The sequence below is a fragment of the Sus scrofa genome, chromosome 18 (assembly GCF_000003025.6).
Source record: "Sus scrofa isolate TJ Tabasco breed Duroc chromosome 18, Sscrofa11.1, whole genome shotgun sequence".
Classification (NCBI taxonomy): Eukaryota; Metazoa; Chordata; class Mammalia; order Artiodactyla; family Suidae; genus Sus; species Sus scrofa.
The window spans coordinates 18,621,647-18,649,103 of record NC_010460.4 but is presented as its reverse complement, the minus strand read 5'-3'; the positions used below and the strand labels follow the sequence as shown (position 1 = coordinate 18,649,103).

The 27,457-nt window shown below is 38.4% G+C and overlaps 1 protein-coding gene across 2 annotated transcripts in view; it reads right to left on the bottom strand.

Moving 5' to 3' along the window:
- Nucleotides 4,396–27,457, bottom strand: part of TMEM209 (transmembrane protein 209) — a 29,451-nt gene continuing 6,389 nt past the window's right edge. The window contains exons 7-15 of one of the 2 annotated variants that reach the window (XM_003134688.6): nt 26,287–26,462; nt 25,614–25,685; nt 22,249–22,345; nt 18,975–19,100; nt 16,488–16,585; nt 15,266–15,380; nt 15,072–15,169; nt 11,549–11,622; nt 4,396–5,839 (exon numbers count right to left, since the gene is read on the bottom strand). In XM_003134688.6, the coding sequence (XP_003134736.2) occupies nt 5,785–5,839; nt 11,549–11,622; nt 15,072–15,169; nt 15,266–15,380; nt 16,488–16,585; nt 18,975–19,100; nt 22,249–22,345; nt 25,614–25,685; nt 26,287–26,462 (911 nt within the window). In that variant the 3' untranslated portion in view covers nt 4,396–5,784. The remainder of the gene's footprint in view (nt 5,840–11,548; nt 11,623–15,071; nt 15,170–15,265; nt 15,381–16,487; nt 16,586–18,974; nt 19,101–22,248; nt 22,346–25,613; nt 25,686–26,286; nt 26,463–27,457) is intronic. The other variant, XM_005673176.3, reaches the window with a different exon arrangement.

Below are 27,457 nucleotides of genomic sequence, written 5' to 3'. Positions count from 1 at the left end.
GCTCATTTAGATCCACTGCCAGTTGTTAGCCCCCTGCTCGCTTTCTTCTCTGCCATGCTTACACTCACCAGCCAGAGCGCTCCTTGGTCTTCAGCATGGAAAGCACTTTCACTGAAACTTCCAGTCCAAAAAAATGAAAAGGACTGTTTTTTAAGTGAATTCTGTCTACTTAACCCAATTATTAATTCAACAAATATTTACTGAACACCTCACATGCACCTGCCCTCGAGGACTTTAAGGAAGCTGCAGGCTAATAGAAGCGCCATCATTTATAGGAGTTCCTATAGAGACCTGCAGTTTTCTTTGGGTATTTGTTCTAGCATGGTCACACTATTACACCTGCTGGGAGAGGGTCAGGAGGGCAAGTCAGCCTGGAAGTGGTTGATGTAGAGGGGGGTATGTGTGGGAAAGTTGTGGGATGGGAAAAATACCAAGTTCCTGAGAGATGCAGTAGTTTAAAGGAAAGATCATTTCTCTGGCTACACAGAAAAAATATCTAGTGTTTTATTTAAGAGACGCTATATCCGAGGATGTGGATTTTGCCTCCGGGTTCTACCCAGGGCACTTGGTCTAAGTAGAGTCTAACCACCACTTTAAGGTAGTTAACGCCAGGAATTTTCAAGACGGCTTAAAAAAAAAAAATTTAAAGCATGCATGCAGAATATTTAACTGGAAGCAGAGCATTGTACTGAATTTATTTTTAAAGGTGGTTAACTAACTTGAGATGGAGGCCATATAACACCCTTTCAAACCACCCGGTTTTGAGGCTGATGGCTTTAGTTCAGACTTCCTTCTGCCAAGTCTCGCTTTCACGAGTTAGTGGGACTACTCCTCTGCCCCGCAGGCTGTTCAGTGGATGATACCCTCCCCATTTGGAACACAAGGGGCCTTTCTTTGGAGTTGGAGCTCAGTAAGCTAATGCCTGTATTCTGGGCCAAAACCATCACAGAGCTGCCTGACTCCAGTCTACACACCATGTGTTTGAGGAAGAATCATGCCTGGCTGCGGCTCCTGAAAAAACAAGTTTTGCCCCCAACAGAGCAGATCACCACCTTCTGACTTTCCTCCTATGGGACGCAATTCATGAAAGCAGAGTCTGATTCAGGGTTGTTATTTTTTCCTTCCAGTTTAGAAATGAGAGGGCAAAGAGATCGTGTTTTCTTGGTAGACCAGAAGGCCCAGCCTTCAAGATACAAGGGTGGTACTGTCTCTGACTGGGGAATGGCCAGGTCTGGGGTTGGGGAAGGAAAGAGGGAGCAGGAGGCAGATACAGATGGGCTAGGAGGGTTGGGGTGGGTGTGAGTGTGTCAGGCATGAAGATCTGTATGCAGCTCAGCATGATCTAAGAGTGAGAGCTGCTTTACAATGCCAAAAGGGCATTTCCTAGTTTTACATGAATATTATTCTGAAAGACTTTTAGGAGCCATTTTTTCCTTATCCAAAAGCACTGCCATCTATTATTTTCATTCAGCTTCTCAATGATCTCTGAAGGATGAAGACTATCTTTCTTACAGTCAGAAATCACAGTGTAAAAGGTTAATTGCTTTGCTCCAATAGTGACAGCTGTCTTCCCAAGTCTCAGCCCTTTCAGGCCAGTCGCTCTTCTAGCCAGACTGACTGTGGAATATTGTTTGTTTGGGGGCATGAAAGGATTTGGGTATAGGTTTACATTTCATCTACAGCAGTGCCTGGGACTGTCTGCCTGTGATTTTGGCTACGGGATATCTTTGGGATCGCTGCTGTCCTAGGCGGACGGGGTTCACATAAGCACACTTAAGGCTGCTCTCCACACCCATCCTGCTGTATTGGGCTCTCCTCCCTGGCCCCGTCTGAGGTGCCAGAACCTCTGTAGAATCCAGAACCTGTTCCTCAGGTCAACACAGTTCAGTGTGGCTGTGCAATTAGTGATGGCCATCCAGGCATCAAATTAGAGATGTGCCTCAGAGCTAATGCCTAATAATCTTGCAGAAAGCCACTGGCACACAAAGTGAGATGTGCCACTGGGAACTAAGAAGCACAGATACAAATAAACCACTCTCACTCTAGGTGGGCAGAGTCGCCGCCCCCGTGGATTCTTCCCAAAGCCTTCTTGCCAGAGATCCCAGCCCTCTGCTGCTCATCTTCACGTACTTTTGGCCCTGCCTACAATCTGGGGACAGCTGTGACTGAAGCCACCTGGAGGGATGCATGGGCCAGCTAGCCTCTCCCCAGCCCTCACAGGAATCTGGTAGCATCTGGGACAAATGAGCTGCAAAGCACAAAAACCTCATCCCAGGTCACTGAGGGAGACCCCAAGAGTACATGGAATTTAGCTGTGTATTTTCCTAATGCCATACTCTTTAGGCAGCATTCCCTCCCCCTTAGGCCTGGACACAAAAGGAAAGCCAATCTGCCTGGCTGCTCAAAAGGTGTCCTTCGAAGAGAACTCAAGCCTTTTGCAAAAGGTAGGTCAACCATTGTCAAAGTCCTCCTGAATGGCAGCACAGATTTGACTAGTAAAAAAGCCAGGTCTTTTATGAAGATGAGGCAAACTATGAAGACCCACCGTTAGACTAAACGTCACTTCTAAATTCATTCATATAATTCCTCTGATTGTCCTTCAAAAAAAAAAAACAAAAAAAAACACTTCAGTCATATGGCTTGCTGAGGGCCAAAAAAGGGATACAGATCAAATCACCCTGGGGGAGAAATGACTGCCAGCTGCAGCGGTCAGGACCAGCTCCAAAAGACAGCAGGTTTAATTAGAGCCAAGTCTCAAGGCAGGAGTAGACTGCAGAGGGGGAGGGGGCATCCCCAGAGAGTGATGAGGATGGGCATTCAGAGACCCCAGCAAGGAGCTGCTACACTGCCTGAAGCCAAGGACCCAGGTGGATAAGGCTAGCCTGGGGCCAGACTGTGGAGGCTTTACATGTCAGGCCAAGGAATTTATCAGGAGAATGAGATGATCAAACAGGTGTTTCAGGAAGATGAATTTGAAGAGAATGTGCAGGATGAATTGGAAAATCTGGAAGCATGGTAACAATTAGGAAGCTGCGAGATTAATTAGGCTGTTGTAGTAGTCCTGTGTGAGTTGATAAGGGTGTAAATGAGCATAGTGGCAGCAGAAATGGAAAGGGACAGCTGCAAGAGACATTGTTAAGAAAGAATGGATGAGATTGCTGCCTGATTGGACTGGGGACCCAGGGAGCTCAAGGAATCAAGATGACAGCAGAGCTTTGAGCGTGGGTGACCGGTACTACAATGAAGAGAAGAAAGGGATGTTAGAAGAGGGAGCTGTTTCAGCAGATGTGAATTCAGCTCCACACATGGATAGTGCACAGGATATCCAAGCGGAAATGTCTGACAGGTCACAGGAAATTTAACACTAGAGCTCAGGAGAGGCAGTACGCTTGGTATGAACTTGGGAATCAAATGCAGAGAGGTGATAAAAGAAGTCACAGAATGAATGGGATCTCTCAGGAAAAGCATACACAGTGTGACAAAAGACCAAAGCCTGACCTTTGAGGAATGCCTGCATTCAAAGGATTTATGTTACAAAGGTGAGTTTAGAAGTGCCACCTACATGCCGCATGTCTTTGTCCCTAAGATATCAGTTTAAAGTGTAGGTCAGTGTGAGAAAGCCAAGCAGCACAGCATTTTTATGTCTCAGTAGGAACTAAAATACTATTACTATTATTTTTTTTGGGGGGGGCACATCTGTGGCATATGGAAATCCCCAGGCTAGAAGTCGAATGAGAGCTGCAGCTACCGGTCTACACCACAGTCTCAGCAACATAGATCTGAGCTGTCTGTGACCTATACCACAGCTCATGTGATGCCAGATCCTTAACTCAATGAGCAAGGCCAGGGATCGAACCCACGTCCTCATGGATACTAGTCAGGTTCTTAACCCCCTGAGCCACAAAGGGAACCCCAGAATTAAATTATAAACATCTAAACATGCTCTTAAAACAAATTTGGCTAAAGTAAAGACTGATATTTACAGAGAAAAAAAGAGTAGGTGATACAGTGAACACCATCTAGATTAGTGGATGTGACCCCACATGGGTGAGTCCAGCAAAGAAAAGAAAACCTTGTAAGAAACATAGTATAGGAGTTCCCGTCGTGGCGCAGTGGTTAACGAATCCGACTAGGAACCATGAGGTTGCGGGTTTGGTCCCTGCCCTTGCTCAGTGGGTTAACGATCCGGCATTGCCGTGAGCTGTGGTGTAGGTTGCAGATGCGGCTCGGATCCCGCGTTGCTGTGGCTCTGGCGTAGGCCGGTGGCTACAGCTCCGATTGGACCCCTAGCCTGGGAACCTCCATATGCCACGGGAGCGGCCCAAGAAATAGCAACAACAACAACAACAACAACAACAAAAAAAGACCAAAAAAAAAAAAAAAAAAAAAGAAACATAGTATAAATAACATTTAATTAGAGAAAAGTAGATACTCATTTTAACACAAGGACCAAAAAAACCTACCATATTTGCAGTGCACTGTGTTCCTTAATTCATCAAAATATTTTTAAATAAAAGCTCTATTAGCGTATATGCTGGCTCAAACATTTGTGAAGACAAGTTAATATATGAAAGTTACCCACAGTATCGTCACCCACAACAGCTTTCTTTTTTAATGTGTATCTCTAGTCTTTTTACATGAAATATTCACGGTATATTGCATTTTTTTGGATGCTTATCAACTTTTGAAATAGTACTCTTAGATTTTAACATGTTATTATATTTAACTGGTGTTTCTTCTAAAATACCATAACAAACAAACTCAGCATATATCAACAGCAGTTAGAAGATAGAAGCCTCCTTCTCTTTGGACATCAGACTTTTAAAAAACAGGAATGGGATTTACAAATCATACAAATGAGCTCGTATGTAATACTGATGTGCAGTTATTGAGAAGATACTGGTTTTAGATGTTTCCAGTCTCTAATAACAGTCAATCCGCAAAACATATACAATTACTAGCTAGCCTTAAGAAATACTACATATACATGTAAGAAAATAAAGATGAGTCAAGCAAAACTTACAAACCGGGTAATTTCGTATTCTCCAGATATTCTGAACATATCTAAAAAGTTTAAGGAGGTAAGATGTCATATGATCTTAAAGAAGGGGAACTCAATATTATGGAATAGTAAAATGGAGTAATTAAAACGAGAGTTTTCTTGACATCTTCAGCCTCTTAATTAAGATGCAAATAGTTTTAATTCTATTCACTACATTTAATCCAAGTGTTGACTTTTAAAACACTAATACTGTCAAACTTCTTTAAATAATATTTTAAAAATACACATTAACTAATACATTATTAGAAATTGACCTCATTTCTTTAAACATAGGCCTTGGGCTGATTCGCAGAGCACTGGGAAAATTGAGATTAAAAAAAAAAAAAAAACAAGCAACTTGCTTCTTTTTAAGTATTTATACTATATAACTCAACTGAAAAAAAATTTTGTGGGGAAGGATCAGGTGGATGGTTCTCCTTTGGGGGTTACAATGAAAAACGACGCTAAGGGGGAACTGCACTGTTTTGTGTCAACACAAATCTGAAGAGTTACAGTTTTTTCTGAAATGATAAAAAACTGAAGGTAATGTTTCTTGATGTATAAGACATAGAGTATACTTTCACAAAGAAGTTTCATAATAGCTAATTTTTTGTGAAATCTATAAAGAGTCTGTAACATACACACATGCATCTTATTTCAGAAGGGGCAGTGACTCAGAGATGCTTAGATTCAACTTCAGATTCAGTCAAATAAAGTCCAAATGTTTGGAATTAAATGACCTACTACTCGCCAAAAATCCACAAAATATTCACACCGGATAGACCAAGATTAACTCTCCTAAAAAGAGAAAAAAAAAAATTTTTTTTTTAGTGGAATTGATTTATCAAATAACTAAAACAAGTCTTTAGAAGGAATTCATGTTTAACTGACATTTAGTGCTTTTCTGTAATTAGTTACGTTACACATGGTTTATTAGGTAAATTCTTGTAACCGCAATTGTTTCCTTAACTGTGTTTAAAACCCAAATTTAGAATAAATGGATTTATGGAGTGTTGAAAATTAATTTTTCAGTGGACCTCAAGAATTATTACAACAAACAGAGATAGTAGGACAATTTTAGCAAGTAAGATTTAAGTAAAAGTGTCAACTAAATAAAAAAAATGGACGACTGAGGAATGCTAGGCCTCTTAGAGACTTTCATCTTTTTTTTTTTTTTTTTCCCTGCTTTTTAGGCTGGCACATGGAAGTTCCCAGTTTAGGGTTCAAATTGGAGCTACAGATGCTTGCCTACCCCACAGCTCATGGCAACACTGGATCCTTAACCCACCTATCGGGGCCAGGGATTGAACCTGTGTCTTCCTGGATACTAGTCAGGTTTGTTTCTGCTGAGCCACAATGGGAACTCCAGGATTTTACTTATTTGATTTGAATTAGGAGTTTTCTAATTATTAGGGATGCTTTAATAAATTTGCTTATGGGTATTATTAACATAGCTTGAAGTAAACTATATTGCATATAATAAAAAGAAAAACCTACTTCTACTCCAGAGAGTAATGCAATTGTATTCAAAGAATAAAGGGAGGAGAAGAGGGCCATAAGAGATAAATGACTCATCTAACAAAATAAGAAATCAGGCTGTAATGTCCAACAGTGAAGAATCAAAGAAGAGCTGGATACTTCTATTATCTGGAATTATGGGAATAATATCAGAAGAGAAAGCCACAAGAGTTTCAAGTGGTTGCTTTTGGAAAATAGGCTTAGGGAATACTGGGAAGGGCTGCTGCTTTTTTTTTTCTTGGCTGTGTCTGCAGCATGTGGAAGTAACTGGACCAGGAATGAACCTGCACATAACAGTGACTGGTGCTGCCACAGTGACAATGCCCAACCCTTAACCTGCTGTGCCACAAGGAGACTCTGGGAACTACTTATTTCTGTCATGAAATTTTAGTACAATATGACTTTTAAAATTATAAGTACGGGGAGTTCCCGTTGTGGCGCAGTGGTTAACGAATCCGACTAAGAACCATGAGGTTGTGGGTTCGGTCCCTGCCCTTGCTCAGTGGGTTAACGATCCGGCGTTGCCGTGAGCTGTGGTGTAGGTTGCAGACGCGGCTCGGATCCTGCGTTGCTGTGGCTCTGGTGTAGGCCAGTGGCTACAGCTCCGATTAGACCCCTAGCCTGGGAACCTCCATATGCTGCAGAAGTGGCCCAAAGAAATAGCAAAAAAAAAAAAAAAAAAAAATTATAAGTATGGGGAGTTCTTGTTGTGGCTTAGTGGTTAATGAACCCGAATAGTAACCACAAGGTTGCAGGTTTGATCCCTGGCTTTGCTCAGTGGGTTAAGGATCTGGAGTTGCTGTGGCTCTGGTATAGGCCAGCAGCTACAGCTCTGACTGGACCCCTAGCCTGGGATCCTCCATATGCCTCGAGTGCGGCCCTAAAAAGACAAAAGATAACAACAACAAATTATAAGTATGTATCAACTTTGATAAAAAAATTAAAAATGTTACCAAAAAATGACCTTCAAAAAAGATCATTTCCTTGACTGTGTTTTCCCATTTCTTCATACCCTCACCAATACTCCAAGTGTTAAATATCAAATCTGATAGGAAAAAAAATGTTTTAATTTTGGCTTGCTTGTATATGAGGCCAAGCATATTTTCAAGTTTATTAACCATTTGCAAAATACTTTTCTATGAAAAGTTATTTTTCTTTTCTAATAAACTTATATATGCTCTTTATATATGATGGATATTAACTTGGATTTGCTCTATGTGTTGCAACTAAGAAGCTTTGTCTCAGTTTGCCATTTGGCTTATTTATGTTGTCTTTTGCTAAACAGGACATTTAAATTACTATGCAGTCAATACTGTCTAGATTTTTTTTTCCCTTTTGGAAGTAAAACATTCATCTCATTCCAGTAATTGCACAAATAATGTGGCACTGATAAATGTATTTGGATCAATCTGCTGCATTATGGACACGATTCCAAATGGACTATATTTGAGCCACTTGCTTATTTCCTTTAAGATACAGAAAAAAGTTTTAACCACTTGATAGTTCCAAAATGTATTAAAAGGTTTAACCAGTCTTTTTTTTTTTTTTTTTTTTTTTTTGTCTTTTTGCCTTTTCTAGGGCCGCTCTCAAGCATATAGAGGTTCCCAGGCTAGGGGTCTAATCGGAGCTGTTGCTGCTGGCCTACGCCAGAGTCATAGCAACACCAGATTCGAGCCACGTCTGCAACCTACACCACAGCTCACTACGCCAGAGTCATAGCAACACCAGATCCGAGCCGAGTCTGCAACCTACACCACAGCTCATGGCAATGCCGGATCCTTAACTCACTGAGCAAGGCCAGGGATCAAACCCGCAACCTCATGGTTTCTAGTCGGATTCATTAACCACTGAGCCATGATGGGAACCCCAAATCAGTCATATTTTAAAAGTTAGTAATTTCAAAGTATTTTCCCTAAAAAATCCCAAATAGGGAGTTCCCTGGTGGTCTCAGTGGGTAGGATTTGGTCCTTTCACTGCTGTGGCCTGGGTACAAAGAATTCATGAGTGAATGAATGAATGAATAAATAGAACACAAATTAGTTTTAGTCTAAAATGTTTCATTTTCCACATATAAGTTGCTCATTCAGAAATAAGGACTTTAAAAATTATATATGTATATCTATGACTGGGTCACTTTGCTGTACAGTAGAAATTGACAGAACACTGTAAATCAATTATAATGGAAAAAATAAAAATCATTTAAAAAAAGCAGGGGAAAAAAAAACAACCAATTTTTTTTTTTTTTTGTCTTTTGAGGGCTGCACCCAAAGCATATGAAGGTTCCCAGGCTAGGGGTCAAATTGGAGCTACAGCTGCCAGCCTACACCACAGTGACAGCAATGTGAGATCCAAGCTGTGTCTGCAACCTACACAACAGCTCACAGCAACACTGGATCCTTAACCCACAAAGCAAGGCCAGGAATTGAACCTGCGTCCTCAAGAGATGCTAGTCAGATTCGTTTCTGCTGAGCCATGATGGGAACTCCAAAAAATCCCCAAATTTATACCAATTGTTTTGGGCCTCTTGAATAAATTACTGCTCCACTAAGTACTTAGAAAGATTTTACATTACACATATAATAAGACTATATGTGGCATTCAACATGAGCTTCATACTATCATGACAAATCACTTACATATCAAGTATCAATTTGGATTTTTAGAGGAAAGGATAAATTTTCAATTAAAACCAAAATTCAGTATTTATTTAAAATATTTCCAAATTCATTCTTCACTACAAAAACAGCCTTCCAGAAACACTGATAAGTGCAGAATTACAAAACAATATATTTAGAGCATTTTCCATCTTTCTAATATGTGTATAACTAAATACTGCTAGAAAATTTAGGGGGAAAAAAACCTGTATTGATTGACATAGAAGAATGGCCAAGATATACCATAAGATTAAAAGACAGGTCACAGAGTAATGCCTGAGGACAATATATTTTTAAACAAAATGAAAAAAACAAAATTAGCTTTCCCCCAAAAGTAGTCTGGAAACATACACCTGAAACTGTTAACACATGGGATACTTCAAGGTAGTGGGACTGAGAAAGAGCTGATCAGAGGGAAATTTTCAACTTCCAGTTTATACACTGCTATGTTGTTTAAATATCTCTATATTGATCATGCATTATTTTTGCAATTAAAGAAATAAAGGGAGTTCCTGTCATGGCTCAGTGGTTAACGAATCCGACTAGGAACCATGAGGTTTTGGGTTCAATCCCTGGCCTTGCTCAGTGGGTTAAGGATCCGGCATTGCTGTGAGCTGTGGTGTAGGTTGCAGATAAGGCTTGGATCCGGCATTGCTGTGGCTGTGGCATAGGCCAGTGGCTACAGCTCTGATTGGACCCCTAGCCTGGGAACCTCCATCTGATATGGGAGTGGCCCTAGAAATGGCAAAAAGACAAAAACAAAAAAAAAAAAAAAAGAAAGAAAGAAAAAACAGCCATGTTAACATAGATGCGTGACAAAAGTTTCCTATTTAATCTTTCTTATATTAAAAAATATGATAAAAGCTGACAAATGTTTATAAATGTTTATTAATTTATGTTAATATCTTAAAGATCTTTGCATCTAATTTGTTTGAGGACAGGAATTTTGCTTTCTCTATAGCACTGCTATCCAACAGAAATATAATGTATATATATTATGTATATATTATATATACATATACACAAAAAGTTAAAAATTTTAAAAAGGTGAAAATAATTTTTAATGTATTTCATTTAACTCAATATATCCAATGTATTAACATGTAAACAATATACAAAATTATTGAGATTTTTTTTTTGGTACTAGGACTTCAAGTTCTAGTCTATGTAATTTTGACACTGCGAACCCATCTCAGTTTGATCTAGTCATGTTTCAGATGCTCAATGCCACATGTGGCTGGTGGCTTCTGTGTTGCACAGTCCAGTTCTAGAACCTGTATAAAACAGGACACCTAAATAAAACTGAGACGAGGCATGCATATCAGAACTGGAACAGATCCCTGATGTTTTCTACTCAGCCCTTCCCTTTACATTTGTTTAGCCTCGGGTTACCTGGTACAGGCAGAACAGGACCCAGAATCCAGATATTCAGACTTCCAGGCCTTGTGTTATCAGATTTCCCAGCACTAGCTGGGGTCCACTTACTTCAAATATTATTTGAAGCACTAACATTTCAAATCACCAAAATTACATGACAGCAATTTTGAGTTTATTGTAACAGTATGTGAGCATCATTACTAAGTATTTAGAATAAACAAAGTAGACAGTTTCAACTGACCATTTTTCCATCCCAATTAACAATATTATGGAACGGTGCTGATTCAGTCTCTCTGGAAGTGTAAACATTGTGCAGAAGGCTTTATGTCTGAATTGGGATGGCTTGAAGAAAAATAGGACTCCAGTTGCTTTTTTTTTTTTTTTTTTAATTTAAGGTGGCAAGAGCCTGATGTATCAGAGTTGTTCCTCTGGGGAACACAACTGTAAAGCTAATGATGTGCTCCGACTGTCTTTTTATCAATAGGGAAATGGAGGTTCTAAGGAATTAATGGACTTGTGCAACATGACAGAGCTGGTCAGTGACAGGGTGAGTTAGTGCTAGAAGCCATCTCTCTCTCTCTCTCTCTTTTTTCTTGCTTTTTAGGGCTGCACCTGCAGCATATGGAAGTTCCCAGGCTAGGGGTTGAATTGGAGCTACAGCTGCTGGCCTACACCACAGCCACAGCCACATGGGGTCCAAGCCGCATCTGTGACCTACACCACAGCTCACAGCAACGCTGGATCCTTAACCCACTGAGCAAGGACAGGGACTGAATCTGCATCCTCATGGTTCCTAGTTGGATTTGTTTCTGCTGAGCCACAACAGGAATTCCATATCTTTTACTGTTCAGTCTACAAATCTTTTCAGTGGATGATGCTGACTTGTGCAGAATGTGAACATAAGAAGAAAAATAGTACATAAATTAAGTACTCATGTTTGTGAAGCATAAACACTTACCCAAGCATTCCTGACTCTTTAGTCTTTATGATGTAGAGGAACATTAACAATGTATGAAACATATTATTTCGGCCCTGGAACAAAGACAAAAAATAAAGCAAGATTTAAACCAAACCAAAGATTCAGCCTGATAGGTAAATGCAGATCCTATCAACTTACATTCTACTAATTTAGGATTCCATGAAATTCAGACTTTCATTCATTTGTTAAATAAAATGCCTACTTTTGTGCTAGGAAGTGGTAAATCGTGGTAAATCAGAGAGAGTGGATCCATGTCATCAAAGAGTTTAAAGTCTTATAGGAAAGGCAGATAGTAAACTCAGGATTACAATAAAGTGTGATGAAGGTTATGAGAGAGGAGGAAGTGTGAGGTGCTGTGGGAACACACACACATTAAACCCAGACTGGTGAGGCAGGCAGAGATTTTTTTAAGTTAAGACCTACAAGATGAGCAGAAATAGACACACTGTGAAGTTCACACACATGGGGAACAACATTTATGAAGATATGGAAGGGAGCTATTCTGAGGCTGGCATCCCTGTATTCTACACACAAAAAATGCTCTATCTACCAAATTAACAGCAAAAACAAGTGTTGGGACTAAAAAACCTTTTATCACACTTCAAAATACATTACAATATATGTTAATATCAGTGTAAATAACATGTTAAATGTAAATTTATTTTATCTATCAAGGGACTGTAAGGTAGCATTTTTTTGTTGTTGTTGTTGTTTTGTTTTTTGGCTTTTTTTTAGGGCCACACCTGGAGCATGTGGAGGTTCCCAGGCTGGGGGTCTAATTGGAGCTGTAGCCACCGGCCTATGCCAGAGCCACACCAACTCGTGATCCAAGCTGCGCCTGTGACCTACACCACAGATCAGAGCAACGCTGGATCCTTAACCCACTGAGTGAGGCCAGGGATCAAACCCACATCCGCATGGATCCTAGCTGGGTTCATTACTGAGCCACAACAGGAACTCCGAGGCAGCATTTTGTTAGCACTAAAGTCAAACTATTATATGTAACTTCTGGTCTGTGCAATAGCTCTTAATTTATATTTTTAACTTACTAACTTATACCTGCTTACTCTGATTTACTGTTTATACTAAAAAAAAAAAAAATCAGGATAAATGATTTTTTAAAAGACAGGGTTTCTTAGGAGTTCCCACTATGGTGCAATGGAATCAGCAATCAGCGGCATCTCTGCAGAGCTGGGACACAGGTTTGACCCCTGGTCTGGGACAGTGGGTTAAGGATCTGGCATTGCCGAAGCTGTGGTGTAGGCTGCCAACTGTGGCTGGATTTGATCCCTGGCCTTGGAACTCCATTATGCCTTAGGGCAGCCAAAAAAAAAAAAAAAAAAAAAAGACAGTATTTCTTAAAATAAATAAATAAGTGAATAAGGATTTGCAAAGAATTTAAATGGCTCAAAATATTTACAGAGTTAAAATACTAAACTTCAAAAAAAAATGAAATAAATATTCTCTCTGGGGTATTTTTAAAAAAATTATTATTATTATTTTTTGGCCAGTCTTGTATCACTCAGAAGTTCCTTGGCTAGAGATGGAACCCAAGCTACAACAGTGCCGATGCTGGATCCTTTAACTGCTAACCCACCAGGGAACTCCTCTCCTGGATATTTGATGGAGTGAAGAATATTTATTTATTTATTTATTTATTTATTTATTTATTTATTTTTTTTTTGGTCTTTTGTCTTTTTGGTTGTTGTTGTTGTTATTGTTGCTATTTCTTGGGCCGCTCCCGCAGCATATGGAGGTTCCCAGGCTAGGGGTCGAATCGGAGCTGTAGCCACCGGCCTACGCCAGAGCCACAGCAACGCGGGATCCGAGCCACGTCTGCAACCTACACCACAGCTCACGGCAACGCCGGATCGTTAACCCACTGAGCAAGGGCAGGGACCGAACCCGCAACCTCATGGTTCCTAGTCGGATTCGTTAACCACTGCGCCACGACGGGAACTCCAGAATATTTATTTTTTTTTATGTCCATACCTGCAGCAATGGAAGTTCCTGGCCAGGATCTAGTGATCCTTTAACCTACTGCACCAGGCTGGGGGTTGAACCCATACTTCTGTGGTGACCTGAGCCACTGCAGTGGGATTCTTAACCCACTGCACCACAGTGAGAATTCCAAGAATATAATTTGGAATTTCAGTCAATGTAAAATTTCTCAGTTAAGATGCTAACAACAAAAATAACTGGAAAGGTCATCAACAGAACTGATGTCTGTAAGCAAGAGTAAAATACCTGGATAGAAGTGTAAACTGGTACAAATGACCTTTTTAATAAGGTGATTTGATAATCTATTTTTAATAGCCTTGAAAATATTCCATAACCTAGAAACCTACTTGTGGATGTTGGGCTAAAAAATTATCCAAAATGCTGATAGCTATATGTATAAAGATACATACTCAGCAGTATTTTTGATAATGAAGAATTAGAAACATCCAAAATGTCCAACTGTAGGGAAGTGGTTGACAAATTACAATCTTATGATGAAGTTTTTTTCTTTTTTAGCTGTGCCTGTGGCATGTGAAAGTTCCCCGGCCAGGGATGAAACCCAAGTCACTGCAGTGACAACACTGGATCCTTAACCCATTGAGCCACCTGGGAACTCCCCTCATTAAAAAAAAAAAAAAAAAAAAAAAAAAGCCATAAAGTGGTTTTGTTGTTGTTGTTGTTCTTTGTTTTTGCTTTTTAGGGCCACACCCTCAGCATATGTAAGTTCCTAGGCTAGGGGTGGAATTGGAGCTGCAGCTGCAGGCCTACACCACAGCCACAGCAACGTGGGATCTAAGCTGCATCTGCAACCTATACCACAGCTCATGGCAATGTCAGATCCTTAACCCATTAAGCAAAGCCAAGGACTAAACCCATGTCCTCATGGATACTAGTCAGAGTCACAACCCACTGAGCCAAAATGAGAACTCCCATAAAATGTTTTTATGGAGACTTTTAAAGGCATGGAAAGTTATGTTATAAAGTTAATTTTTAAAAGGATATAAAACTACATAAATAATATAATTTCGACCCATAAAAGTACACAGAAAGATCAAAATGAAATTTACCAAAACAAAATAAAACAAAACAAAAAAACAAGCCCCTCCAAGCCCCCCACCCTGAACAACCCATTAAAATGTTAACAATAGGAATTCCCTGGTGGTGCCGTGGGTTAAAGATCAGGCTTTGTCACTCCTGTGGCTCGGGTTTGATCCTTGGCCTGGGAACCTTTGCAGGTCACGGGCACAGCCTGAACAGAGGAAAAAATGTTAATAATAGCTTCCTCTAAATAGTGAGTGACTTTTCTTCCTTTTCTTCATACTCTTCCAAATTAAGTACATATTACTTTTATAGTTTTTCAGAAAGGGATATAAAAGTAGCATATTTTCCCTAATTTAAAAAGTTCACCTACTTCATAAACAAGAGAATCTAATTCTAAAAATCTTATCAAAGCAAGTCATCCCTGACATTTGCAATAGCAATGGCTACATTTCAGAAATACCTTTGGAAGATTATAGACATGACGCTGGTAGATGAGCTCATAGTGGGGAGGGTTGATAGCACTCTGATAAACACAAAAAACATTCTCATTTGTCACATCTGTAAAGGAAGTATGATATGTTAAAAAACAAAGCCAGACTGCAATATGGATTTCATGCGAAAAGCTCAACATTCCTTTAGAGGAGAGGTTGATACCTGGTTTATTTGGTGTTTGAACAAAGTGCTGAGAAGTAAATGTTTTTCCATCAGGATATTTGGGATGTGGAGGTAATCTGGAATCAAGGTAGGTGCAAAATACATGCATGATGATCTGAAGATGAGGAAACAATTTTTTAAAGTCAGCATGAAACTCTATAAAGTATGTAGCATTTAAACATCTATTTATAATGACTCCAATTTTTAAATTTTTTCCAAAGAAAGAATTAGCAAAAATGCTTTCAAGGGATTATACTTTTAAGATGAAATCTATAAAATGAAAAGATAAAAGCAAGACATTCCTAGTTTTCTGTTAAGTGTATCATTCACACCCATACAGTTAATTAATAGCAAAATCAAGGTAAAATACACATACATTCAATTCTCAATTTGAGTATCAACCTTTAAAACTTCATTTTCACACATAACAATTATTATTAAAAAGATTTAATTTTGAAAGACTCTTAAAGGCTCAAAAACTTTATACTCTTTGATCTCATAAATCTAATTCTAGGAATCTTTCTTAAAGTCATAATCTCAAATAAGAAAGAAACATGCATCATGTTATTCCTGGCAGTAATTATTTAAGACAGAATAACAGGGAGTTCCCATTGAGGCTCAGTGGGTTACATACCCAACTGGTATCCATGAGGATACAAGTTCCATCCCTGGCCTTGCTCAGTGGGTTAAGGATCTGGCATTGCTGTGAGCTGTGCTGTAGGATGTAGATGCAGCTCAGATCTCATGTTGCTGTGGCTATGGCGTAGGCTGGCAGCTGCAGCTCCAATTAGACCCCTAGCCTGGGAACCTCCATATGCCACAGGTGTGGCCCTAAAAAAAAAAGAAAAGTAATAGAATAACAAAAACCTTCCTCCTACTACGTGGTTCCCAAACTTTTAGGTTCAAATATAGGAGAACAGCTGAATGACAGTGTACAATAATACAAACACTTAAACAATGAAAAGTGAAAAAAAAAAGGTGAAAAATTTTACATATGGGATAATTATACCTAGGATAAGAACATTAAAAAATGCATGATATAAGTATGGAAAGAAAAATCCTAAAATATTAACAGTGATTGCGTTAAGATGCTGATACAATTTTAATTTTTTATTTCTACTTAGTTTTTAAGTTCTTTTTAATATTTATTTTTATAATGGAGAAATAAACCTAATAACAAAAATATTAAACTGAAAAAAACAAAATAAAACTGAGGACTTACAGCAGAATCGGTGGGCAGGTCTGTATCCCACTTGCGGCCTTTGAAGTCTCCACCTCTATTCCATCGGAAGGAGCTCATGCAACCTCCTTGAGAAAGTTCTGTAGCAACAAAGGTGAGATTAAAAAAGCTAAGAATATATAAGAACAAAAACAAAAAAGCAGGCTAGGAGGTCATAATAAGGAAAGCATACCCAAACATGCAAATAAAGAAATACAAGACATAGAAGGTTAATTTAAATAGCACCATGAAGAAAAAAAATTAGATAAATCTGAAGTGTGAGACAAGAACACTTTCTGGATTCTTTAAAAAGTCAATGTTATGTGGGGGAAAAAAAAGACTGTAGAACTTTTCTAGACAAAGAGAACAACAATGACAAAAAAAGATAAAACAACACAATGTAATGTATGAACATAAACCTCTACCCTGGTTAGGAAAAAAATGAGTATATAACATTCTTTGGACAATTGGAAAATTTGAATACGAACTTTAATATCAAATAATAATATAGAAATATTTATCCCAAGGTCTGATAATTATATTTTAGTTATTTAGGAAAATGTTGTTTTTAGGAACTCACGTGCCGAAAAGTAATGCTATCCACAATGGTAGAGCAAAAAATGTTTGTGTGTGTATGTAAAATGCATGTATGTATGTATGTATATATGGAGAAAAGAGTATCAAATATGGCAAAATGATGGTAACTGTTCAATCGAGAAGGCCCATATAGGGGTCACCGTGTTTTTTAAACTTGTTTGCATATTTGATATAAAATACAAAACTTTATATATATATATACAGTTTTATATATGTGCACACACACATACTTTGTTTTGGATGTATAAATATGCTGGTATATATGGGGCACTCTTGCCAAAAACTGCAAACAGGAAATACAAAGAACAGAGGATCATGGAGAAATACACCATGGGGATGCATTCAGCATTCACACCATGGAACCTTTACAAGACAGACAATTCAGTTCCTTCAATAGTAAGTTGCAAAGAGGAGTTCCTGCTGTGGTGCAACGGGATTGGTGGCATCTTTGCAGCACCAGGAGGCAGGCTGGATTCCCCAACCCAGCACAGTGGGTTAAAGGATCTGGCATTGCCACAGCTGAGGGCATCGTAGGTCGCAGCTGCAGGTCCGATCTGATCCCTGGCCCAGGAACTTCCATATGCCACAGTATGGTCAAAAAAGGAAAAAGAAAACAAACAAACAAACAAACAAACAAACAGTAAGTTGCAAAGAAAAAAAATTATGCATGGAAAAAAAGAAACTTAAAATACATTAAGCTTAAAAAAAACTTAAAATATATTAATCAACCACAACACGTGATAATATTTTAATCCCAATTCAAACAAACATTACCAAAAGCAGTAATCAGACATTTTATGAAATGGTTGGCAATAAGTACATAAGCTATATATTTCATGATACAAAAATAGGCGTGATAACTGTTTTGTGGTTATCTTTTAAAAAGGCCTTATCTTCTACAGATACATAGGAAGATATCTGCAGATGAAGTGATAATGATATGCAGGACTGGCTTCAAAGAATACAGGAAGGGAAGAGGTGAACGGGGATATGGATAAAGCAGGGGTTGCCCAGGGACTGATGGTTGTTGGGACTGGGTGCTGTGCACAGAAAGGTTGACCATAATCTTAAGTAGATTTGAATTCTAATCTCAAGTAGATTTGAATTCTTCTTATATGAAAAGTTTCTTAAAAGTCATGATAAATGCTTACTCCAGAAGCCCAGTCCAAACCTAGAAGAGAGGAAGGCCACCATAACATTTTCAAATTAAGATTTACAATAAATCTTAAGAGTGAAATACTATTTCTAAAACTCATTTTAGTGATAAGAACATTCTACAGAGTTTATCCAAATAAATGAATGTACAGAGGCATAGTGTATGTAGGAGTATGAGGGAGGCTACATTTCCTGATTCTCAAGTCAGTCTCCTCAGAAGACCACATTCCCCCAAATAATCAAAATGTAACAGAAATATAAAGAAGCAATATATTACAGATGAGTTATAAAAACTGAAAGAAATAAGGGTCAGCATGCTGAAATTATAAAGAATGTCTTGTGGCATCCATTCTTGGTAGTTTAAGGACAGAAAACGAATGAAATATTCATGTGAGCCCATTTAGCTATTTTTAACTTTTCCTACACAGAATAAAATTATTAATTAATGTATTCAAGGCTAACTATATTATTCTGATAACTCTTTTTAAAAAAATTTTATTGGAATACAGTTGACTTATACAGTTGTGTATAATTCTTAAGCATATAAAAAAACTCTGAAGGTGTTCCAGTGTTAGCCTTAATGAAGCCATAAATTAAACACATATTTATAAAATAAGATCATATTCAGTGATATTTATACTTTTTTCAAAAAAATTTTCCATGTTATCTTTGTAATTTATAAAATCTCAAAGTAGTGAAAAAGCTCTTATTTTTTTCCTTCTTCAAATCAATAATTACCTTTGATCCTTTCAAACAAGTACTCCTGATTTGGCGTGAGGTCTAGATACTGCACGATCGTATTTAGAGTTGGAATGAGTGGAGCTTTGACCAGAGCAGCCTGTTTCAAGCTAGTAATACTAGCCTCTGTTAAAATTAAAACACACAGAACACAGATTATTCCTCATGTGGATCTCTGAAAAAACTTCAAATGCTCTTCCCTCAACAGATGCTGAAGGAATAAATAAAAGCAACAACAGTTTTGTCTTAATCTGCATTATCTACTTTACCTACAATTTATTTTATCATTTCTGGCAAGGTGGCCAGATTGCCACATACAAACACACGCACGCACAGAGTCCAAAAAACAGCCAAATCCATTTTGGCACATCTATAAACAACTAACATGTAGATTTTTTGTGGGGTATATAAAAAAAGATACATGACAGCTTTCAAAATCAGGCTGAAATGAAAGTTATCCATTATGCCAGTGACAAGTGAAAACTTTTTATGACAGTGATTTCTTTCATCATATCGTGAAAAACAACTATCCAAAGAAACTAACAAACCAACAGAAGGTTTCAAAATGTCCAACCTTCCTAGTAATACTCAAAGTTGGGAAAAAGGCAGTCTTACATGTGACACTGTTGCTAGAATAAACTGGTATAAGCTTTCTGAAGGATTATGTACATTAAAAGCTTTAACACATTTATACCTAATGAACTAACAATTTTACCCCTAAGAAATTATCCCAAAGAAATAATTATGAAGGTACACAAATATTTAAATAAAAGGACATTTACTCACAGTATTATTAATAACAGTAAAGGGAAAATCCTCTAAATTTTAAATGATAAAGATTGATTAAATACAATATATCCCATATATAAAAAAGAAATAAAGACCAGCCATAAAATTAGCACTGGAGAATATTTAACAAAATAGAAGAAGTGGAGGGGGAAAAAGCAGTTTATAAAACAGTGTGAGACAAATTTAAATAAAAATATATACACACATATGTATGATTTCCTCAACTCCTAGAAACACACTTTTCATATTTTAATGTTCTAGTTAGTATCATAGTATTTTTCTCCAAAACAAGTAATTGTGATTTAAAACTGATTGACTGCGGTTATCTTTGCAAGCAGAATCATGGGTAATATTCTTTATTTCTGTACTTTCTGAAGTATCTACAATGAACATATGCACATTGCTTCTGTAGTGATAAAACAATGCTATTCTTTTTTAAAAAAAGCATTTTACAGTGGTAAAATGTTGTGAAAGATACATATTTTTATGGCTTATAAACAGGTCAGAAAGACTAAGCACAGTTTCAAATAACATCACTAAGACCTAGAAGATAACCATTCTGACTTTGGAGTCAGAGAGCTTTGGCCTCAAAATCACTCCTCTGTGACACTGGGCAGGTTACTTAACCTCTCTGAGTCTTAACAGCCTGATCCACAGAATGGGACATTAACAGCTAGCTTTCAAGGTTAACGTGAGTGTTGTGTTATATTATATATAAAACATTTGGGTACTCAATAAATAGATACTTTAGTGATGTACAATTCCATCCTTAGTCCAGAGGACAGACTGACCAAAAGATACCTCAAGTAAAGTGGAAAGTGTTAATGTGCAATCTGAAGCACTTACATATTTCAGGAAAAATTTATTCTCTAGAAAGAGCTGGTTGACTAAATATTCTTTGTTTTGAAACCTAGTTACACAACACTCATTAAGTTGCAATATATGTATTTCAGGAAAATTATATTACATAAAACCTTAACAGTTTTATTTTTAGCAGATAAGAAAGTTGAAAACGTGGTTTTAAATTAACACTGTTATACATTTCTCACGCTTTGTACAACTTTGTAATTAATATCTAAAAAGAGACTTGTATCTCTTGAATATATAAAGAACATCTACAACTCAATAATAAAAAGACAAACACCCCAATTTAAACACGTGTAAAGGGGGAAAATTGGGTAAAGGATCTGAAAAGATATACAAATGGCCCAGCACATGAAAAGATACTCAACATAATTAGCCATCAGGGAAATGCAAACTAAAACCACAATGTGATACCACTTCGCATGCATTAGGATAATGATAATAAAAGAAACAAACGATAACAAGTATAGGCAAGGATGTGAGAAACTGGAACCCTCAAACACTGCAGGTGGGAATGTCAAAATGGTGCAGCTGTTTGAGAAAAAGTCTGGCAATTTCTCAAAAGGTGAAACGTGGAGTTATCAAATGGCTTAGCGATCCCACTCCTGAGTAATACCCGAGAGAAATTAAAACATATTCACAGAAACACATGTAGACAACCCTTCACAGCAGCATTATTCATAACAACCAAAAAGGGAAAACAATCCAAATGTCTATCAACGGATGAATGGGTAAACACAATGTGGTAAATCCAAACAATGGGATATTATCTGGCAATAAAAAAACCCAAAGTACTGGGAGTTCCAGTCGTGGCTCAGCGGTTAATGAACCCGACTGGTAGTCATGAGGTTGCGAGTTCGATCCCTGGCCTCACTCAGTGGGTTAAGGATCCAGCGTTGCCATGAGCTGTGGTGTAGGTTGCAGATGCGGCTCAGACCCTGTGTTGCTGTGGCTCAGGTGTAGGCTACAGCTCTGATTGGACGCCTAGCCTGGGAACCTCCATATGCCGCAAAAAGACACACAAAAAAAGGAAGTACTGACAAACATGGATGACTGAAAACATTATGTTAAGTGAGAGAAGCTAGCAACAAAGGACAACATATTGCATGATCCCATTTAGATGAAATATCTAAAACCGACCAGTAGTGGCCTAGGGCTAGGAAATGGGTGGTGGTGGTAAACTGGTACCTGGGGTTTCTTTTTTGGGTGATGAAATCTTCTAAACTTGATTATGGTAATGCCTGCACAACTCAAACCCTTTCAATTGTAGACTTTATTTTTTAATTGATTTGTTTTTTTGGCTGTACCCATGGCATGCAGAAATTCCCAGGCCAGGGATAAAAAGGGATAAAACCAGTGCAACAGCTGTGAGTCATAGCAGTAACAACACCAGGTCCTCAACCCACTGAACCACTAGGGAACTTCTAATTGTAGACTTTAAATAGGTGAACTGCAGTATCTCAATAAAACTGTTAGATTTTTTAAAAAAGCAATATTAGAGACATTTAGTTTTTGCTTTACCTCAAGATAATAAATGATGTTAAATAAGCCCATTACAAGAAATTTTCCACTGGGCAGATTCACTGAATGAAATCAAATGCTGGGCTCTATTTTCACATACCTCCTATCTGCAGCTCTGGACAACCCATTCGCCTCATCTGTGTGCTGACAGACTCAATCTCTTGCACAAGTGGCACTAATATCGTCTCATTGATCCACTACGAAGAAACGAGGCAAAGATTTTAGACACCTAATTCTAAAGTACTTCTCAAAAATTATTTTCAAGGAACTTTTTCTACTGTCTTGTACCTGAATATCATCAGAATATAGTTAAATAGAATGGAAGTAGCAGTTCCCTAAAGTCTAGAGAGAGAGTTATATAAATATGTTATTAGACTATAAAGTTATATTCTTTAATCACATATGCCTGTTTTTTTTCTGAAGAAGATATAAAACTTTCAGTTGTATGTTGCTTTACTAAAATTCTTCTTTCTATGATTATACTGAGCTAAAAGGATCATGTTCAGTTTGCATTTCTAGGATAATTATTTACAGATTTATGCATGAAGCATTTATATCGGTTTGTGGTTAGTAAAATAGTTTTTTTTTTTTTTGGTCTTTTGTCTTTTTTGTTGTTGTTGTTGCTATTTCTTGGGCCGCTCCCGCGGCATATGGAGGTTCCCAGGCTAGGGGTCTAATCGGAGCTGTAGCCACCGGCCTACACCAGAGCCACAGCAACTCGGGATCCGAGCCGTGTCTGCAACCTACACCACAGCTCACGGCAACGCCGGATCGTTAACCCACTGAGCAAGGGCAGGGACCGAACCCGCGACCTCATGGTTCCTAGTCGGATTCGTTAACCACTGCGCCACGATGGGAACTCCGTAAAATAGTTTTTAAAACTAACATAACTGATTATCTCTCAGCAGGCTCACTCAATTCACTAACCATGTAGAAAACAGATTTTATTGTATTTCAAACTAGTTTGTGAATATTTCAATATTCACTTCAGGACTAGCAATTTCAAATGCCACCTTGCATGGTTAATATCAAACTAATTCTGGGATGCGAAAAGACTGCCCAAGGAAACACTCCATCTGGTTTGTGTGTTATGTGTTTCGTGTTTGTGTTCACAGCAACTTCAAACACCGCTTCTGTTTCCTTGCTTCTATTTAACCATAAAGTAGAAGGATGAAAAAAAGTTTCAGATCAAATACAAGTCTACACGATTCCTTATAAAATTTTTTGAATTAAAAAACCTCTGAAAATGGAAAGTGTTAATAATTCATTTACCAAGAAAATTTTATATATTGGCAAGACCTGAACTGAATTCCCATGAAGCTATTTATAGACTTTATCCTACTTAGTGTGACTGCTCCTATGCTTTGCTGCAGAAACATTAACGTGATTGATCACGGAGTGCTAACCAGATTCTGCTAGTGTGTTACAAGATATATGGTACGTGCATACCGCTTTTTTAAAAAAATCAAAAACACTCTAAATTTCAGAACACTTCAGCCTAAGGAATTTAGTAACAGATTGTGTTTGTAATTCTTGGAAGCTAATACTCCTGACCAAGACTTTATATTTTATTTTATTTTATTTTTTTAGTGCCGAACCTGCGGCATGTGGAAGTTCTCAGGCTAGGGGTTGAATCAAAGCTGCAGCCACCAGCCTATGCCACAGTCACAGCAATACAGGATCCAAGCTGTGTCTGTTAACTTACACTGAAGCTCACAGCAATGCCGGATCCCTAATCCACCGATTGAGGCCAGGGACTGAACCCATGTCCTCGTGCGTACTAGTCGGGTTCATAACCCACTGCGCCACAATGAGAAACCCTACATTTTAAATATAGCAGCATTTTTAGATAAGCCTCTAAGTGGAAATATAAGAAAGTGAAGTTCTGGGACACCATTTCATTTGTTCTTTCTTCCCACATTTATTAAATTTAACCTACTAGTCAGCCACTCTTAGATAAATGGAATTATCTACGGAGTTCAGGAGAGATCCAAGCCTCATACTAAGAAAGTCTGATGGAGAAGCTCCAGGTCTGGCTCAGGAATTTTTTTTTTTGTGTGTGTATCTTTTTTGTCCTTTCAGGGCCATACCCACGGCATATGGAGGCTCCCAGGCTAGGGGTCTAATTGGAGCTGTAGTCACTGGCCTACACCACAGCCACAGCAACACTGAGTGAGGCTAGGGATCAAACCTACAACCTCATGGTAACTAGTTGGATTTGTTTCTGATGCACCACGATGGGAACTCCATTTTCTTTTCTTTTTTTTTTGTCTTTTTTAAGGAATTTTTACTTAAAAAAGCCAACCAGGGAGTTCCTGCTATGGCTCAGCAGTAATGAACCCAACTAGTATCCATGAGGGTATGGGTTCAATCCCTGGCCCTGCTCAGTGGGTTAAGGATCTGGTGTCGCAGTGAGCTACAGAGGTCACAGACATGGCTTGGAGCTCACGTTGCTGTGGCTGTGGTGTAGGCCAGTGGCCACAGCTCTGATTCAGCCCCTAGCCTGGGAACTTCCATATGATGTGGGTGCAGCCCTAAAAAAAAAAAAAAAAAAAAAAAAAAAGGCCAACAGAGAGCCTCTACAGAATCCAAGATGAGCTGTCTGCAGTGGAGGAGGGGCCAATGGGCCCCCTGAACCCAGGACAAATGGGTACTACAGAGAGTGAGAGAAAGAAGCAGGGTTAAAACAAGAGAACTAACTCTATGTGGAAGAGCTGACCTTGCCAACCTTCAGGCCAAAGATTAGAAGGTTCTTCTCTAGAAAAATCGAAGAAACTGATACATTCTGAAGTAGCTTCAAGCATGTGTTACCTTCCCTGAATGAAGTTTTCTGAGGGCAAGGACATTTCTGTTTCCCTCACATTTCTAGACACAACAGGCTCTGACAGGAAAGGTGTTTTTTTTTTTTTTTTTTTTTTGTCTTTTTGCCTTTTCTAGGGCCGCTCCCAAGGCACATGGCGGTTCCCAGGCTAGGGGTCCAATCAGAGCTGTAGCCACTGGCCTACGCTAGAGCCACCGCAACGCAGGATCCAAGCCGCATCTGCGACCAACACCACAGCTCACGGCAATGCCGGATCGTTAACCCACTGAGCAAGGCCAGGGACCGAACCCACAACCTCATGGTTCCTAGTTGGATTCGTTAACCACTGCGCCATGACGGGAACTCCCAGGAAAGCTTTTTAAAAAGTAAAATTGAGATGTTGGGAAAGGGAAGATCTTAACAACTAAATACACTGTTCTTTGATCATCTCAAAGTATACTGATTTACTAAATATGACAGAGAAAAAAAAATCCCATGAATACAGACACCATAAGGTAAATGCCATGTTTATCCTTATATATTATGTGCCACACACACTGCACTTTTAATAATTAATCTGACATTCTAATAATTAACATCTCTAATTGATATTCCAATAACATATTTTGTATATTAAGAGGCACTATATTATCCAAAGAACTTACATTTCTGAATTTAGCTGTCCAAGAATCCATATGATCAAGAAGTTGTCTATTCATAGTCACTCTTGCCCAAACCTATTAAAAACATTTTTTAAATGAACAATCAATGAGGAAAAACCTTGCCAGGTATCAGTTATTCCTTCCTCCACCCTCAGATATATTTGGAATATTTTGGAACAAACTTCATAAACATCAATACTGATCTAATTAATATGCAGTAATTTTCTTATTGTCCACTTAGTTGCTATTCATGCACATATATATTTTAAAAAGTCCTTACACTGGTATGTTTAAAGAATATTCTGCTTTTAAGAAAAAATTAAAATCCTTTATTTTCTATTAAGCTGATGAAGTTCGAGAATGTCAAATGCTCTAATCCAAATGTATTTCAAGAGCAAGAATCTTGCATATGTTAGGTACAAACGGATGCATGAGATCTGTATAAATGAGAGCATAAAAATGTCTTGGGCAGGACAGTATCAACCACGTGTCATAAAGGGTAAAACACACAATTCGGTTTTAGGTACACAAAGTCAGACAGAAGTCTTTCTATTGTTCAGTGTGTGCCAGATTTATATTTCTAGCCAGGAAGATTATAGAAAAAATAAGTTCTAGAAGAAGACCTGCTAACTATCTGCAAATCATAAATATCAAGTCGTTTTTATTTTCCATTTACCTCCTCTGCAGCTTGTTTAGAACTGAGATCGGCTTCATCTTTGTTAGCACATGGGGCCTGAGACCTACAGGCAAGCTGATACTGAAACTTCTTTAAAGTTTGTGCATAATCCCCCACAGAACGACTGTAGTTCCAGAAAGTAGGACTGGTGGAAGGCGACGTAGAATCTGGGCTTCCTACAATGATAATTTGCAGAGCGTCAGTGTGTTGTAGTAACTATGATGCCTGACATTGGTACGTGAACTCTGGGTATCTAGGAACCGAGGCAATGGCAAGCAAGGAAGGCAATGCTTTCTCTCCTCTCAACATTATTTCTTCAGAGAAAGAGACTGCTTGTGCTAAAAATTAAAAAGAACATTTTCTGAGTGGTATCAACTTAAGAGCCATAGATCTCTAAGTGGTTGAAAGTGTCTATTTATTTTTGTTGTAAAATTAAGCTTGTTTAGGGAATTCCCTGGTGGCTCAGGAGAATAAGGATCCGGTGTTGTCAGTGCTGTGGCTTGGGTTTGATCCCTGGTCTGGGAACTTATACATGCCGTGGGCGTAGTAAAAAAAAAATTAAGCTTGTTTCATTCTCTAAGACTTTCAAATGATTAAGTGAGAAGCAGAAGACAAATTTCTTTAGGAAATAAAGAGGCTAAGGAGTTCTTGCTTGAATTTTTAGATCTTCCTGAATGGAATAATTACAGCCTATTAAGAAACTAGTCTTTGGCTAGCAGCTAAACTCACACTTCCCTGCACTACACTGTGTTTTATTTACAGTCTGCAGTAATTCTTGTGTTGTATTAAAAGAGACCATCTGCTGATCACACTTCTAAATGTGTAAGTTCACTTTCAGGAAATGTAAACAGTCACATTTAGGGACTTAATACCATAGAGGCCCCTACCAGAGTACTTAGCACACTTTAAGGCTATCGTCTGTATCTTCTCCCAAATAATATTTGAACTCCTTGAGGGCAGGGAGTAGCTTTTTCCCTAGCATCTGGCACAGTACTGGAATGAACAGCGAACTGTTTTTTCTTTTCTTTCTTTTTTTTTTTGCTTTTTAGGACCACACCAGCAGCATATGGAAGTTCAGGCTAGGGGTTGAATCGGAGCTACAGCTGCCAGCCTACACCACAGCCGCAGCAACGAGGGATCTGAGGGATCTGTGACCTATACCGCAGCTCAC